At 40.4% G+C, this 18,533-nt stretch overlaps 1 protein-coding gene across 2 annotated transcripts in view; it reads right to left on the minus strand.

Annotated features, from left to right (window-relative positions):
* Positions 1-18,533, minus strand: part of Vwa8 (von Willebrand factor A domain containing 8) — a 320,110-nt gene that overhangs the window by 148,422 nt on the left and 153,155 nt on the right. For both annotated transcript variants that reach the window (XM_034497994.2, XM_076930688.1), the window contains one exon: positions 6,733-6,809. In XM_034497994.2, coding sequence (XP_034353885.1) covers positions 6,733-6,809 — 77 coding nt within the window. The remainder of the gene's footprint in view (positions 1-6,732; positions 6,810-18,533) is intronic.

The following is an 18,533-nucleotide window of genomic DNA, read 5'->3' on the forward strand; positions in this document are numbered from 1 at the left end:
TAAAAGCATATTAGGAATAGGGACAGACATCATATATCCTAGTTTCTCTTCTGTGCTGTGAGAAAATACTCTCACAAAAGCAACTTAAGTGCTGAAGGGCCTATTGTGGCTCAAAGTTCAAGAGTCCAGTTCATCGTGGTTGTAAACCATGGCAGGAACAGCTTGTTCATCAGCAATTAGAGAGAGCAAGCTGGCACTCAGCTGCTTTCTTCATTTTATACAGCCAGGAGGATCCTCTTCTATGGGATGGACCCATTCACAACCAAGATAGGTCTTTCCAAATCAGTTAATACAATCAAGATAATCCCTTACACATATTCTCAAGATGGTACAATTAACCTAGACAATTCATCACAGGTATACCCTTTCTCCTAGGTGATATAGAACTTGTAAAGTTGATAATCTCTGTATGCTATATAAATGTTTGTGGAAGACACAAATATAGGAATTTTGATGAAATTGGAAATCAACCAGATACAAGTAAAAAATAACTACAAATCAAAGATTTACACATAGCAATTTGAGACTTTCTCATACTCCATGCTGTCAAATGGGAGTAGTGGTAGGCATTTAATAAGAAAACCACCACTTAAGTTAACTTCTAAAAAATGTTTCTAAATAGATTTTTGAAGTGTATAATGGGGAAAGCTGAGACACAGGCACTGCCGGAGGTTCCCAACAGCAGCTGCCATATGCCCTGTCCCAGCCCTGGATCCCTTTATCATAGGTAAGAGTGACTTGATAACGGTTCAGTCGGATTCGCCCATGAGACTTGAAGTGTGCATCTTTTCTATTTCTTACCAACACTTATATCTGCCCTCTGGGACTTTGCAAACTTCAACTTTTGTGCTGTCATGTCCTGTTTTCCTCACCCTGGGAACAGCCCTGTGTGTGGATCATGCTGTGCTTTGTAAAGGCATTCACTGATTTTAAAGGCCTAATAGTAGAATTGGTACCTACTTGCTCCAGTAAGAGACAAATTTAAAGACAAAATAGAGAAAAGGCAAAATGGTTTAAAAATAACTAACCACAATATTTTAACTAGTTGGGCTGTCTACATTATCTAGAGAACAGTCACAGGTCCCTTGTCTAGAGATGCCTGAGTCTACAAAGAATCTCACTCAATTCTCAAACAGCCATGGGTTCCTGTAGTTAACGAAAGCTGATCATGGACAAGCGTGAGCTTCACAGCCCAGATGAAATGAGCACACACTAAGTAACTCAGTAAGCCTTCACCGTATCCAGAATGTACAGAGAGCTACACAGTGTTGGCCTCATGATTGCAGGTCACATGTATACATGTCCCTCAATTTGGTCAATTTCCTGTACGTGGTCATGCTATTGCCAGTATTCTTGGACACACACATTCATTCATTTATTCATTTAGATTCTTCCCTATCCCAGCCCTGCCCTCCCTCTCTCTTCCAACCCAGGTTTCTTTCTGGAATTCTCATACAGCCTTCTCTTCAGTAACCACAACACTCTGTTTCTTTTTCTAATTAGAAAACTTCCCATAATTCCTTAAGACTAAATGTGAGTGGTACCTTCCTTTTCAGATCTCTTTACTGTATCAAGTCATGTCAGATTTCACAATGTTCTGGATTTCGGAGCATTTCAAATGTTAGATTTGTGGACTGGGACTATTCTGCCCATGTGATGCAAATCAAGACCTTAACATGTATTAGTTTAGCCTGAGTGCTTGCTCGCAGTGAGACTGCTTCAAGTGCCTGCTGCCATGGAGAGCCTGACACATACATTCTTACTTAATCTTCTTAGCCGGTTGGAAGAAATCATTTTATTTTGATAGATAGGGAAATCAGGACTCGAGTTTAAGAATTCACAAAAATGTATGAGGACAGGATTTCTCTCTAAACCTCATACCCTTTCTCTTGAGTGGTACAATTCCCTACTGTGGCATTCAAAGGAGCAAATGCTGTACACAATCTAAAACATAAGAGAAGATGAAATTAACCAAGAAGTTACCAATCAACCAAACTCTGAATGAAGAAACAAAAAAAAAGTTCAAGTTCAAAACTTGTGAGCAGGACATGGACTCATCTAGTCTGGAATAAGCTGATCATAAGTAGGACAGGCCAGCTGAAATAGAAAGTTAGAGCTGCACTGGGGGCCACACATCTCCCTCCCTCCCTCCCTCCCTCCCTCCCTCCCTCCCTCCCTCCCTCCCTCTCTCCCTCCCTCCCTCCCTCCCTCCCTCCCTCCCTCTCTCCCTCCCTCCCTCCCTCCCTCCTTCCCTTCCTCTTTCTTAAGATTTATTTATTTCATATATGTGTACTGTTGCTGTCTTCAGACACCAGAAGAGAGCACTGGATCCCATTACAGATGGTTTTGAGCCACCATGTGGTTGCTGGGAACAGAACCCAGGACCTCTAGAAGAGCAGTCAGTGTTCCCAACTGCTGAGCCATCTCTCCAGCCCCTAACATCTCTATTTCTTATGATATGACTGAAGAAAATAGCCAAGAATAGAAATCATACAAATGTGGACTTGTGCTGTCATCTTTGTATCTGAAGAGTAGCAAATGAAATATACAATCTAGTAGCTCACCCTACCTAAAGTCAGATAATCCTGATTTTAATAAAGACATGTACTTTTATTCAAGAACTATAGAAGTTAAATATGCAGGTGTCCTCTTTCATGTCAAATGAACATAAGTCAAAAAATTGAGCAATTCACTTTACAAGTCTGTGGATAAATATGACTCCTATAGACTCTTCCACTGGAAATGTATACAATTAACCATAATCACATCTATCAATCTTCTAAATCTCTTAAGCCATACTCTTTAGACATCTTGATTCTAACGGCAGACATGAGTTGCCTAGCTTTTTCATCGTATGTACTATGATCATTATAACCTAAGCTCATAAGACACACTCAGCAGCACCCTGACTGCTGCATTGTGCTCTACTTATCAGGACTGTTTTGAGTGGTTCTTGTAACTAATCTCTTCAAATGACACCCATAAACCAGACTGAGAGGAACTGACTACAGGGCATCCCTCAGCAATCCATTGGAAGGATTCCACAACAGACACAGCAGAGACATTAAGTGATCATCCATGCACCAGAAAAGTCCTATACATTCTTTCAGACGGTTAGTTTTAGGTCCTTTAAACATGTTTCACTTAAAGCAACTGCATACATTAAATTCTATGGGAAATGTAGCCCTAATATTGTGGGTAAGGGGAAAATCCCTATGTTAAAATTAGTGAGAACAGCAGTCTAATTAGTGAGAACTCTGTAATATTTATATTTTAAATTAAACCATTTTTGTCTTCCACTGTACATAGTCAGGTAAATATTTAATATGATTGAGTAGAGATATCTAGGCCCTAATAAAATAAATAGCTTTTTTGTTTACAACACTATTATCAATCAATTTATAGCAATAGGTGCCATAAAATATAAACTTCAGTTTTGACATTTTTATTATTTTGAGTTTAGAAAATTTCTTGTAGAAACTATCTCTATACACTTATTTAGCCAGTGTCAGAATTAGCACAGATTATGTACTGGCAGAAGGTGTCACCATTTTGTGGACCACTTGTTACTTTATAACAAAATGTTCATATTAAAGGCACTCTAGACAGAAAGCAAGGAATGCTATCTCTAATTCTCTAAGATTTTAAAAGCACCCTGAGTACCAACTTTTTTACTGAAGATACTAAAATACCAGACAGAAAGAAACATCACAAATATTATGTCTATGCTGTCACTTAGAGGGGAAGGACCCAAACACACTCAGAATCTTAAATACACACATTACAATTTAAAGGCTGAAAAATAAATGACTCAGGCATTTAGGAGTTTAAAAATAAATAGATCAAGTCCAAAGGAAATACAAGAACAAAGTAATAAAGATAAACTAAATTACTAAAATGAAAAGATACAATAATGGTAATTTCTTTGAGTAGAACAAGATTATTGGTCAGGTATGGTGATGTAATATGGTGATCTTTAATCCATGCACTGGGAGGCAGAGGTGGACAGATCTCTGACTTCAAAATTAGCCTGATCACCACAGCCAGTCCCAGGACAGCTAGGGCTACATAGACCCACCTGTCTCAAACAAAAGAAAAACAAACAACAATAGTAATAACAAGCGCAACCAGGAATAAAAGCGAGGCCATATATTCCTGGGATTACACCCGTATGGTCGCTACACAGCATCCCTTTAGTGTGTATTTATGTGTGCATGTTTACAGCGGTGTGGGGCATGTGTGTGTACATGTACTGGAGGAGACCCAAGGCTGATGTCGGTAGTCTTCCTAAGTTACTCTCCACCTGACTGAGGCAGAGTCTCTCAATTGGGCTGAGAATTTACCAACATGGCTAGTTTGCTTGGCAGCTTGCTCTGGGCCTCATCTGTGTCTGATTTTCAAGGGCTGGAATTACAGATAGGCTACCATATCCGACATTTATTTGGCTGCTGGGGATCTGGGGATCCTAACTCTGCTTCTCCTGCTTGTATGGCAACTACTATAATCACCGAGCCCACATACTGTTCTTTTATAAGTTGTTGGATGTGTCTGCATGTGTGTGTGCTGCTCTAAAAATGTATTTTTCCTTTACATGAAAGAGCATTTTTTCTTAATGTGCTATTCAAAACTTTCTCCATTTAATGCAAAGCAACCATTTGATTGAATTATTTCATATTTATTACTCATAAGAAGTCAACAGTCATTTTTACTATTGTTCCTACATGCCATGTGCCTTTTCTTCAACTTTAATGGCTTTAAATATTTTTGCTCGGTTTTCAGCCATCTGGTTATGATGTGGCTTCCTTTGCTTTTCTGTTCACCACACTTGAGATTCATTGGGCTACTGATGATCTCATGTTACTATGTCAATTTCAGGAAATTTCTTGCTGCCATCTCTTCAAATATTTTTCCTGCTCTAACCAATCCCCACCTTTGAGACTTTAGACTGATACTATGTTGCTCTTTTTCAGTGTTGTCATTCTGGGTCTAGGACTCCTAATTACTGTCGTTTTGCTTCTCAGTTCCCTTTTAGAATGCATGAAAGTATTTATGGTGCTGATTTTATAATCGCTCTGTGTGAATTCCACTGTCTTAAGTACATATTTCATATTTATTCATTTTGTTACTTCTATGTCCTGCATTCCTCACTGCCTCCAAAAATACCCATTTTATTTTTTATTTTTAATGTTATCTTGCATGAGAAAGAAGCTCCAAAATTATATAACTGATGAGCTAGGTTCTTCCCTTTTTCCTTTTTATCCCTCCGTCCTTTCCTCTGGCTGGGGTCATTACACAGAGCAGGCTGCTCTTCAGACTCAGTCCTTCTGTCTCAGCCTCCTCAGTACTGGGGTTACAGGTGTGTGCCACCTCCGCCAGCAGCAAGCCTGTATTCTTCACATTTCTTGTTAACCTCAGGATGGTCCAGAGTGGCTCTTGAAAGGATGAAAAATGATACTTCTAAAGCATACTCGGCACAGGCTGATGTCTAACCACCACAGCACCTACAGCAGCCCAGGTGACTGTGGCTCAGCTCCCAGGGCCTGTGAGTCTGTCCAGGTCTAATGCTCTTCCTAGGCTAGGGCTCGTCAAGGGTATGAACTCCGACATGGAATGTTTGTTTTGGTTTGCTTTGTTTTTATTATTTTTTTAATCATATCTCAACTTTCCTTTAGAACTTTTCTCTTTGACCTTTGACCTGCTAACTATTCTTATTCTAAAAATTTCTCTCAGGAACTCATCATTATTTAGCAAAGCACTTAAACCAGATACTCATTCTTTGAGCACAGTCCAGTGTTCTTTCCAAGACCGCATTTGTTATCTACTGGGATCAAAACAGTAATAGACACTAAGTTTAAACTGCTCAATACTGGTGTATGTGTGTATGTGTATCTATATATCTATATATGTATATATCTATATATCTATATATGTATATATCTGTATATCTATATATCTATATATTGCTTGTGTCCTGATTTGCTCCAGTATTTAGTTTCTAGTAGATCTGCTGCCTGCATTTGGTTTCTAAGATGAGAACCAGTCCACTGGTAAAGCTTAAACAACTCATGTTGAAAAATCTCATTTGTTTAAAAGTTATCCCTGAACCACTATTCCAACCACACCTAACTAAATCATCCACACAGTACCTTAAGAAAGGTAAGAGATACCAAGTCCTTTCCATAGTCTGTGCTCTTTACCCCACAGGGGGCCCACAAAGCTCATAGCTTCTCCCTGTCAGCCAGCTTAGCTTCTGAGCAGGAGCAGGGGCTTGGGCTCCACGTAGCTTCCAAATGGAGTGCCTTGATGTTGATGAGACCTGCTGCATCTCTTTGTGCACAAAGCATCTATTAACTTGTGTATATAAGGTATTCATCATTCAGTAACTTTTAAAAAAGATTTACTTATGTCTATGTGTATACCTGAGTATGGACACCACACATGTGTAGAGGCCAGAAGAGGGTATTAACCCTCTGAAACTGGAGCTACAGGGGGTTTGGAGTCACCATGTGGGTGCTGGGAACCAAACCTGGGTCCTCTGTAAGAGCAGCCAGTGCTTTCTTATCCCTGAGCCAGCCTTTGCCCCTCATGACGTTTTAAGGAAAGGCCAGCTATGAGCAGGAGGGATGGGAAGAAAGCTGTTTTATAAAGCAGGCTTTTAAGAGAGTCTGTTTAATTTACAGCGGAAATGACTAATTTAGTCGGAGCTTCAAGGCCTGGTGGACAGTCTCCTACCTGTGCAGCTGGATATATTCTCGGGGTCTGTTGAGGAGGTGAAGGAATCGGTCCACGATCTTGTTCTTTCCTACGCCCTGCAAACATACAAATGGATTTAAGCAGTAAGAAGTTTGGGAAGGAGTAAGGCAAGCTACTCCTTCAAAGGTCTACTACTTTTGTTGTCACATCTCCTGTGACACAGAGGCCACTGAAGGCTATGACTCTGAAGCATGGCATCCCTATGCCATTCTTATGAGAGGAAATCCAGATGCTGGGGCCTCTTGATCTCTGTTTTAGTTTCACAGTTAAGTCTCATATTACCACAGAACATTGAAGAATGTAGATTATAAAATGCCATCAAAGGCAATCAGATATATATAAAAATGATGGCTTTTCTTTGATTCCTCAGAATACATTTCAGTTATAGGAAGATAAATAGAACACCGAAGTTCTTCTTGATATAGTCCTGTACTTTTTCCTTTAAAACTGTAACTCTGACATCAGACACATTAGTATAATCCAGCTGTATGTGTTCTTCTTAGATGTGCCCTCCTTCCCTCTGACTCATGCAGGAACTACTGGTCTTCTGTAGAAGGTAGACCATGTGCCCACACTACTTCCCAATTTGAAAGTTTGCATAGAGTGGCTCAATACAACTAAACCTAACCACTAGGCTGTGTGTGAAGAGCAAGAGCTGAGTTCAGTATCGTGGGAAATATCAATAACAGCATTAATTTCTTATATTTTCTCAAGGTCTCTGTTAAGTGTTTTCGTGTGCTGTTTAATCACCACACAGATGTGGCACCATCAGTTAGGAAATAAAATTGTCTTAATCTCACAAACCCAGAAGGTGAGGCTCAGAAATGCTAAGCAGGGCAACAATCACAGTCAACGACAGGTGTTTGATCCTGATGCTCATCCTTTCAGTTCCTGTGAAGTGGGTTATAGTTTTCAGTATGACATTCATTTAGGCAACCTGGGCCTCAAGCTACCTCCTTACTCACTCCTGGAAGCCATCCCCCAAGCTCCCACATTCAGTTATGAAAGCTGAAGGACGAGACTGACAAATTCACTAATGTCAGAAAATAATGGGTCATTTCCTCTCTTAGGAATCGGCTTAGTATCTACAGCGATTTTACCCACAAAAGTGTAAGTCTAGCACAGAGGCACAAACAAGGAAAATTACACTTGCACATTTGCACGTCAATTACAACAGCATAAAAGCTTTAAATGGAATATTGGAAGAAATATACAGTTTAAAATAGAAAAAAAAATCAGATGATGAAGATGTCTATGTTAAAACTTTCAGCTCCTTTAATTTCAGTAACCACAGAGAAATGCAAACATCACAGACTCAAGGTAACACCAGAGACAGCAAAGATCTAAAAACCGTTGAGTCCTGAAAAGCATTAGGAGCTCCGCCACCTCATAAGCCACCACAGCAGAGCCTCGAGGCCACTGCAGGGCAGCCACAGTGCAGAGGTGGAGAGGCTCAGAGGCTCAGTGCTCTGGAGCAGCTCCTTGCTGTGTCCTTGGGGTCTCTAGGACTCTGACCTCCTGTCTTTTTCATCCACAGCCTCTGCGGTGTCCACTTCACTCCCACACCCCCCTTCACTATGCACAGTTCACACTTCTTTGCTCAGCTGCACTGGAGACCCCTGTTCCTGCCAACTGAAGGGAAGCTCAGGCTGCACTCACAGCCTCCCACGCACACCTATCTGTCTTTCCTTTTATGCCCAGCATGATGGCATTGCTATGAATTCCAGCACTCAATGAAAGGATATTAGTACAAAACATGTTTCTTTCCTCCCTTCCTTTCCTTCTTCCTTTCTCAATTATCAACTCCATGAGTACACAGGCTGAGAACTGCCCTGAATGAGCTTGATGTGATGGTAAATATGATACAACACCTGCCCATGCTTCAGCTTTCAATTTACTAAGAAATACAAACAGTCTGTAATATAAATTATATTGTAAATTATCATGTGCTGTTTAATCCCACTAAAAGTAGATAGTTGGATGGAGCGTGGTGGTGAGAGGCAGAGGCAGGTAGATCTCTGTGAGATTGAAGCCAACCTTGTCTACACTAGTTCTAGAACAGCCAGCCAGCACTAGAAAGAAAGACCTTGTCTTAAGATTTAAAAGCCAAAACAAATAAATAAATTTAAAAAGGAGGTGGAGCAGGGAGGCCCTCTTTTGCTTCCTTGGGACAGCTGGCCTCCTTATTCTAACAAAAGAAAAACAAAATGAGCTCAAAGTAAAAGCACCATGTCCTTGAGAACAGGTGGACATTCTCCAAAGAGGTTAGTGTTGCTTGTCCCATAGTCAAGATACCGCTGTGGAAGAGGGAAGACCAAGCTCATTCACGGAGAGACTGCTCTGCTCTGCTGGGCCTTCAGTCTAGAACGTCAGTGTCTGCTAGATGACTATAAGTGCCCGGTTATGGTTACAGTTTCTATACGTTCATTCATATTCATTTCTCTATTGAGGTTTCCAGCTGGCTAATTCAATGAGGCTTCAGTTTTTAGAGGATGTTTGTAAGCTCCCAAATTTGATATTATTTATTGTTTGTTTGCCCTCTTAATTGGTCTACTCCAGTTGTCTCTGCTGGAGGCTGAGAGCATCTGATTTGGTGATTTTTGGTTTGCTATCTATCTGCTGCTTCTCTCTGCTACTTGCTCTTAAATCTACTTTTGCTTGCTATACACTCACAAACTCACTGAAAGTGAAAGCGTGGCTTTCACGGGTCATTTCCTAAGCAAAACAGAACATAGGGGAACACTGTGGAGGTGCCATGAGAATGTGGATCTATGAAGCATCCAAGATGCTCTGAGATTTAACCTGAGGCCTGGGAAGGCCCAGCACATGTAAGATTTGATTTCAAATAATCATGAAATTAGAAGGTATGGGGAAGGGGACAGCAGAGGGTGTCCTGATAGAGGAAGTGCTATAAGGGGAGACTTGTGGGTTCCACGATCCAGAGAGGTCTGCAAGAAGTCAAAGGCCACAACAGAAGTGGAGAAGGGGCTATAAGGAATAGGCCATCTAGGGAGGTGGCTCTAAGTGTGGCAGAGCCTAGGCAGCCAAGAGTCTGCATTGTTTCCAAGAGCAGCCACTGAGGCCGGGAAGTGGCAGAGTCAGATGATCAGTTCTGGAAAATTAGTCTGATGAAATAGCAGAAAGAAGTGAGAGCAAAGGAAAGCTGCAGAGAAACTCTTTAAAGAACTCTACAATGATGGTAGCCTTAGCCAAGGAGCAGAGAGAAATCAACAGACAAGAGAAAGTTAGGAAACTAACATCACTATGTAATGGAGGGTAAGGAGATGAAGACATCTATCTTTGTCCTGGGTAGAGAGTGCTAAGAGCAGGTCATTAACTGAGAAAGAAACAGGGAGTGTGTGTGTGACAAGGGGTTGCTGGGTAGGGGAGGGAAGTTTACAAAGGCAGTTTAATTTTGGACATGTTTATTTTGAAGTGCTTGTTTCCCACATCTGGTTCTTCCTCTTCAATTCCCTGTCTCAGCTCTAGAGCTACACATCCTCCTGGGCTGCTGGCAAGGGTCCCGCTTGCCTCCCCACCTCCACCCTCACCATAGGACAGCCCACAGTATGTTTAGCTCCTTTCCTAAGCCAGAGATCTCATCGGGTCACTTCCTACTTCTCTTTAAGAGGCTCTCAGAGTTCCTTCGAGGAAATGCTGAAGGAATAATCTAGGAAGGAATTTCTGTAAATATCCTGAGCAAAACGAAACAATTACAGCTGTGTGTTCCTTCTAATCATAGGTTTGTCTAGAACAGAAGAGCCTCAGGATTACTTTAATTGAATAAGTACATAAATAATGTCTAATTTTTTTGTCATAAAAATTGCATACACTCCTTTTTCTCACTGGGAAATGTAGAAAATAAGACACCATTCAATGTGTAACTGCTAAAAAATTACCTGCTAATATTTTCACTTTATCCTTGTGCAAATTTATCTTTACTTACTAGCTAATAGTCTATAAATGCAGCTTGTCTCATTTAATAACATTAACATAAATTCCTGCATAGGTATTGAGATTATATTTAGTGAGTAAAACTTTTTAAAAAGTGAAGAAATAGGAGATCTCATGAAACTAGCTCTTTCTGTTCCATCGTTGCCCTGTTGAGCTCACCATGACAACACACTAGAAGGAGGCAGCTGCAGAAGGGCAGGAGTCAAGACTCTGCTAACTCCAGGGCTGGGAGGAACAGAGGGTCTGAAGCTCCCAGGCAGAACTCAGACTAATGGCAGGAAGCCCACACTCTTCCAGCTCAGGGAGCTTGGAGCCACAACTTTAAGAACTTTGATATCTTCTGGGGTCACATAAACTTATGAGTCTTATTATTTTAGTTAAACTGTGTACTTGGGCAATTAAATCCTTGGTACAAGAAAGGGGTCTAGATTGTCTTCCTGAATATTCTATCTGTATTCTATCACAGAAGAAAAGGAGAAAAAATAGGAGAAAAGAGCTAAGAAGAGTAGAAATTTATCCAGAAATGGCTTTGGGTCCTGAGACTGAAATGTGAGACTTCACGTCAGTGACAGGGACTTGAAGAGGCTTCTGAGCAAAAACAAGCCCTAAGGCTTATGCTCAGCCTCACTGCTGTTTGCTCCTGTCAGCCTCCTGTCTCTAAAACAGCTGACGGCAGGCCCATCCTGTCTCAACTGCCACTCTCCAGCCAGCCCTCAGCTTTCTGGTGAGATGTCCTCACTTCTCTGCAGCTTAGCCTAACCACTCTTGTTTTCTCTCCTTCAATCCTCAGCTCAGAATCACTCCTCTGTCTTCCTAAGACATCGCCATGCCCTAGAGGACACCCGTAAAGTCAGGTGCTGGCAAGAGGGCATCGCTCTCAGATGTCTCTCTCTCATGACTCATGTGTGACGTCAGGTAATAAGCGCTGAAATTGCAGGGGAGAAAAGGGGAGAAAGTTGGAGCCCTGTACTTTGCTCTTCCTAAGGGGACAGACACCTCTTACAGGTGACTTCCAGTTCTGCACTTTGCTCTTCCTAAGGGGACAGACACCTCTTACAGGTGACTTCCAGCCCTGCACTTTGCTCTTCCTAAGGGGACAGACACCTCTTACAGGTGACTTCCAGACCTGCACTTTGCTCTTCCTAAGGGGACAGACACCTCTTACAGGTGACTTCCAGCCCTGCACTTTGCTCTTCCTAAGGGGACAGACACCTCTTACAGGTGACTTCTGTTTTTTATGATGAAATTTTCTGTGACACTGTTAGTACAGAAGGAGGAGAGATGAACACTTACAGAGCTGCTGCTCATACACACACACCCCTTCAGTGCAAAGTGCTCGCATGCTCACCCCAGCCAGGTACATGGAGATAACAACATGCCTGTTTTGGAGGGAGGTAAAGTTAAGTTCTAGGCCATGAAGAACTGAAGACAATCCCCTGTAGTGTAGTGTCTTGAGCTGTATACTTCATATTAACACACAAAACAGGCATCAAGAGGCGGCTTCCTTGACTGCTTTCAGGAGGCTTTGTGTCACAATGCCATGGAGTCAAACAAATGTCTGTCAATCCAAGGTTTGGAAATTGACCAGACCAAGTATCTGGGAATGTCCTGTGTGGAATCGAGCGAGGGTGGCCAGCGAGGGGCAGTCCAGACCTTCCTCTGCGGCTGTGCTTTAACCCATGGACAAGAGCAGCTCGTGCTCTCTACAGTGGCTTGCTTTTCTTCCAGTTTCCCTTAATTTTTGAATAATTTGTACAATGTTGCTTCAGTCTGCATGATATTTACAGATTATCTTTCAATAGCATTCCTAGTCCCTTTTTAGAAAAGTAACTGAATGTCCCTAAATATCACACGCAGTAAACAATAGCAAAGTAAACCTGATTGTAAGAACTGGAAAAAAATTCTATGGCTTTTCAGAATTGAAACTTTTCATTAAATGGGAAACCTTCTTCTTCTTCTTTTTTTTTTTTTTTGCTTAACATTTCATTACACTGGAGTCTGGACACCAGGATTATAATCTGCGCACTTGCTCTTACCTGGAGGTTTCTTAACCAGCCTCTGAGCCTAGGTTTGCTCATCTAACTAGAAAGGCACAAGCTAATTGGTCTCTAAATATTACCATATCCTTTAATCTTATGCCCAAGAAGGAGATTGCTGATATACAATCAGTGGCAATTTCTTATTGTTTCAAGTTCTCTCAATAAAAGCAGATTATATAATCAGAAAAACAACTTTACTAAAAATGAACAGGAAATAATCCTAAGTATTCACAAAGATGGATCTTGTAACAGCCAAGAAGAGAAGACAAAGTCCAAAGGCATGGCTCCCACACGGAATAAAATCTAGATGTCTGTAATCTGCTTATGAAATACACTGTTACTATATAAAGTAAAGAAAGTTTGGAAGTGTGGTCAGCCTCAGTACCACCAAACCAGCATGGAAAGGATAGGCAGATCAATGCATCCTCCAGAAGAAAATATACATCCAACATAAAAACATGAAAAAAAGGTTAACTAAAAAACACAAGGCAGAAAAACTAAAATGGTGGAAAGAATGTGATAGAATAGCAAACAATTTCCAGACTACATACAAGTCAGGCAACTTAACTACTGAAGGAAGCTTGGAAAGGTACAAATACTAGCCCGAAGGTGAGCATTGGTGTACCTGATGACACCAAGCACTCCCTAGCCATGGGCCCTGTGGCTGCTAGAGTTATTGAAGTGTAGCACACTTACTTATCCTGTTCCCTGCTGTCACTACCAGCTGGGAAACACAGAGGAGAACATTTCTGTACAAAATGTTCAGTCTCTCTGCAGATATTAGACAATTACACTGGCACAGTGACATGGCACGCTCCCGATGAACACAGAGGAACCTGCTCAGGCCCATTTCCAATTAGTTAGCAAAATTAACACAGTCTTTAATTTTGGCAACAAAATATGTGCAGCATCTTAATATTAAATAACTCAACAAGCAATTGTGAAACCTTTGTCCATAGAAAAAAGCTGATCACAGTAAGCCTGTAATTAATAAAGGGAAGAAGATATAGAAAATAATAACAATGGTGCCAGAATCCTGCTTGGCTGATGTTAACTACATGTTTTTTGACTTTTACAATGCAAAATAGATAAAATCAAATGCTATAAGTTTAAAGGTTATGTCTAGCTTAGAACAAATGAATATAATTTAATTTTGTTATATAAATTAATCAAAAAAAATAAGTGGGCTTAATAAAGTTTACTCTAAAAAAGTTCCTTCAATAGAACTTCACTAGATTTGTATAATTCTATCTAATATATTTATACTATAAGTGGGACAAGAACTCTCAAAATGCAGATAACAGAAGAAAACACCCTTTTGTTATGATGTGAAACATAAAACATGCCCCAGGTTCATGTACTGAAGGCTGGTTACCAGCTGGAAGCACTACTGAGGTGATTAAATAATGGCATTGGAATGGATGACTTGATGGTCAGGTCTAGCTGAAGGAGGTGGGTCACTGAGAAGTACTTCTGAAAGGCTTATGTGGTCCCAGGCCCTTCACAGTGAGATGAGTATATTCCCTCCACCATGTCTTCCCAACATAAGGTTTTAGGCTGGCTATGCATCCAGTGGAATGGAGCCAGTCAGTCAAGGCTGAGACCTCTGAAATGCAGCCACAGGAACTCTTCTTGTTATAAGCCTTTCTTTCACCACCAAAACTTTGATAGATACTGACTGGAACAAACCAGCAGTGGAATTGGACTGCAGAACACTGGAAAGAGACCACTAAGACATTTGCAAGGATCTAGCCTAATGTCAGATTCCTGCCTGAAACCCATTTCCTTGTCTTTGGCCAGTGTCAGATTCCTACCAAGCAGCCCATTTCCTTGTCCTTGGCCCATGTCAGATTCTTGCCAAACACCCCAAAGGCTCTCCCCTGCCTCCCTGCTTTTTTTAATTAACAAGAATAAGCCTGTCTTAGGTCATTCTGACAAGAATGCCTTCCTTACCTGTCATGGAATATGCATTATCCAAAGCAATGCATTTATGTCTTGGGTTTGTAAGGTTCTGTGCAGAATCTTACCGTCCTTGGCTTGTCAGCCTGTTACAAAGAAGTAATTTCAGGCAAGAATCTAAATCTTAGGCTAGAACAAAGAAGTAATTTCAGACAGGGATCTAAATTTTAGGCTAGAACAAGGAAGCAGGCTTCAGATATGAAAATGACTTTGGGCTAGGACAGGGAAATAGACTCAGATACTTTGGTTATCCTGATAAGCCCTTAGAAACAGTGATCATGGGAATGTTCACATAATTGGGTTTAATGCCTTGCTTATTCTTTGACTATCTGTTTATTGTCTTGCTTGTTCCTTGACTATTTGCATCTATCATATTGCTAGACCCTCAACCTAGAACTGACCTTAATACACACATGTAATTAAAATGGTATAAAAGCAAAAAGGAGGAGGTTCTAGGGAGGGGAAATGAGGAAAGGGGATAACATCTGATGTAAATAAATAAAATATCCAATAAAAAATTAAAAAAAAAGAAAGTTGCAAGGAGAATGCACTACAAGATGATATGCAAAATGGCTGTCAGTAAAGCATTTGCCATACAGACATGAGGGCCTGTGCTCCGATTCCCAGCACCCCTGTCACAGGCACAGTTATAGCAGTACATGCCTACAATCTCAGGACTGGAGAGGTAGGCCAGAGATCTCTGGGGATTGCTGGCCAACCAGTGTATACAAGCACAATCAGTTAACTCCAGGAAGAGATTCATCTTAAAACCTACAGTGGAAAGTGGCTGAGAAGATGCCTGACCCTGACCTCTAACCTTCACACAGGCGCAAATGCACATGAATGCATGAATCTCAAAAGTTTTGGAGAAATATAAGATTTTCAAGATGTTGTTGACTGTTGAATGAGATAAATATGTACTCTACTTTTATATAAAAGAAAAACGCACAACTCTCTTAATAATGAATCAGAGTAGGAAATGGCATAGAATGTCCTCTATTCTGTGTAAAACGTGCAGTCTCTATCTTGGACTATCATAATTATTCAACAATAATTAAAAACATTAGAAATTGTAAAGCACACACATATATCATTGCTTTTAATCCTTGTTTATAAGAAAACTATATAATTCAACTACAGATGAAATTAAATATATAGCACAACTATCTTAATATTGAATCAGAGTAGGAAATGGCATAGATTATCCTTCATTCTGTGTAAAAAGTGCAGTCTCTATCCTGGGCTATCATAATTATTCAACAAAGTCAGCCATTGCATTTTTTGCTGCTGTTGTTATTATTATTAGAATCAATAGAATAGAACTTGTGTGATATTGGAGAAAATTAGAGTTTGGGAGCTCTAAGCCTGCCACTGAGTAACTATGTGATCTTGGACAAATATTGGAACCCTTGAAAGCTTGTCTGTTTATGGGGAAGATATAGAAAGTACAGCTTTTATTTTACTGCACAGTGCTATTGTAGAACTAAGTAAATGATTAAAAACATTAGAAATTGTAAAGCACACACATATATCATTGCTTTTAATCCTTGTTTATAAGAAAACTATATAATTCAACTACAGATGAAATTAAATATACAGCACAACTATCAATATTGAATCAGAGTAGGAAATGGCATATTTAGAGGATAGCAATACTGAATTTCTCTGTGATACCAACTAGGAAAGGCTTCCAAGAGAACAAAGCACCAAGGATGTTCACAGGTTAAGAGGACGAAGCAGTGCCATGTACCAAAAACAACACAGACAAGGGCTGAGGGAGCAGTTGGCCATGCAAATCTTGACAAGGTAAAAATAAAAATCATCAAAAACGATGGCAGGCAGCTATTATTTGGTAAAACATAACAAAAATTTGGCTTAAAATGAAAAAAAAGTCACAAGTGATTTTACCAGATTGTTCAGGTAGGAGCAGCTGTGAATAATTAATTGTACCTCATTAAGCACAGGCCAAATGCTGATGATTTGCTGTTAAGTCTTGCCTGATACCAAAACCAAATGACACTGTGTAACTGATTGTGTAGCTGGTTATGTAGCTGATTAAACTTTGATTTCTAAAGAAAATAGGCAAGACTTTAAAATAATGCTTATGTAAGGGTAGCCAAGCATTTTAGATGGTATTAGAAAAACATGCTCCCATCAAACATCTAGCAAAATGCAACTGCTCTCAAAACTCAAGCATGCTGGGGGCTGGTCTGGTGCTGTGCATACAAGTGATAAATCCTGTACCCCAAGATCTGGCTGTCCCAGGAAAGAGAATTCTCACATATATCAGCCTTTGTTGTGTAAACCTTGCTCTCCAATTTAAAGTTAATTGGTTAATAAAAGGCTAGAGTCTGTGACTGGGCAGTAAAGAGAGAAATTCGAGACTTGAAGATAGGTGAGGGGTCTCAGGGGAAACCAGGGAAACAAGGAGAAAGGAGACAGAGAGGAAGAGGCTGCCATGAGAGGACATGGACCATGAGCACATGGCCAGGGGACATGGACCCTGAGGACAAGCTGAAGGAATAGAAATAACCTGGGCAAGGCTCAATCAGCAAGTAACAAGGGACACACAGCTGGGATGTAAGTTAGAACAGCTCATGACCTACCCAGTCTAGGCTTACGGCTTGTAAATAATGGGCTAGCTAAAATATATACTTTATTTTACGCAAGCATTCTAACCTCAAAACGTTTATTCATAGGGACTTTGTAATTAAATAGAAATGACATACCTACAGGCTGATTCAGTAACTCAATTTCTATAAATATTTGTGCTTCAAATAGATGATTGTTCAAAAAAAAAAAAAAAAAAAGAGGCGGTACTAGGAAGTTTGCTCTTTATATTCCTAGAGCTGGGGGCTTCCCTTACCACGTCCATACGCATCATCAGTTAAGAAATGAACAGAGCGCTCTTTTTGTTAAACAGAATGTCATGCTAACATAATAATATAAAAATAAAGACTCCTGGTTACCAGGAGATTTTGCAATGCTGTAATTACAGGGGAGGAGTACCGTGCAGAGCCCCTAAGTGACCAAGCATGTAAGTCCAGGGCACCTGTCCCACTTGATCCAAGGGTGGCAGTTCTGCCTCATTTACTAGAAAGACTGCTCCAGCATAAAACCCTACACTGAAAATAGAAACTTAAAAACATATTTTGTCTAAGTAGAATGTAAGCCACTTTATTCTCATTTAATTTGGCAAGTGTTGTACATAGGCCTGTTTTCAACTTCCTAACAGATATATGTGGAATTCTATCTAATGCTGTAGATACTTAGGCAAGATGGGATTATATACAAGGGGGAAAGGTAGGATTGGATTTAATAAAGGTAAAAATTGTTGAGGTACCTCAAAATCAACACTCACTTCCTCTAATTTCCCTTGCTTAAGACTTGCGGTTGGTAACCCAACAATCTCCTAAAGTACCTCTAGTTACAATAAAACTTAAACTTGTCATAGAGCCCAGCCAACACTCCTTTGTAAACAGAAGTTGGGCAGCTTCTAACTACAACCACATCATATAAAGAGTTCTGGGTATATTTACATTTGTGCCAACCCACTGTTGACTTCAGTCATATTTAATCCCCAAAGCTTCACTTTACTCTTTTTGTTTGAGTTGTCATCTATGTTTTAGAAAGAGAGAAGGAGGAGACGAATCACTGCTACAGTGGTGAAATTGGTGTTTTCTCTGATCTTTTCAGTGAAACAGCAGCTATACCACTGCAGGGAGCTAAGAGTGCACAGCCTGTCACCTACACCTCATCTACCAGCCTTTTCTCATGGCAATGCTTTACAAGGCAGAAATGAGTGCAAGTGAGCAGGAATCTAAAGCA

Source organism: Arvicanthis niloticus, chromosome 3 (genome assembly GCF_011762505.2).
Source record: "Arvicanthis niloticus isolate mArvNil1 chromosome 3, mArvNil1.pat.X, whole genome shotgun sequence".
NCBI lineage: Eukaryota > Metazoa > Chordata > Mammalia > Rodentia > Muridae > Arvicanthis > Arvicanthis niloticus.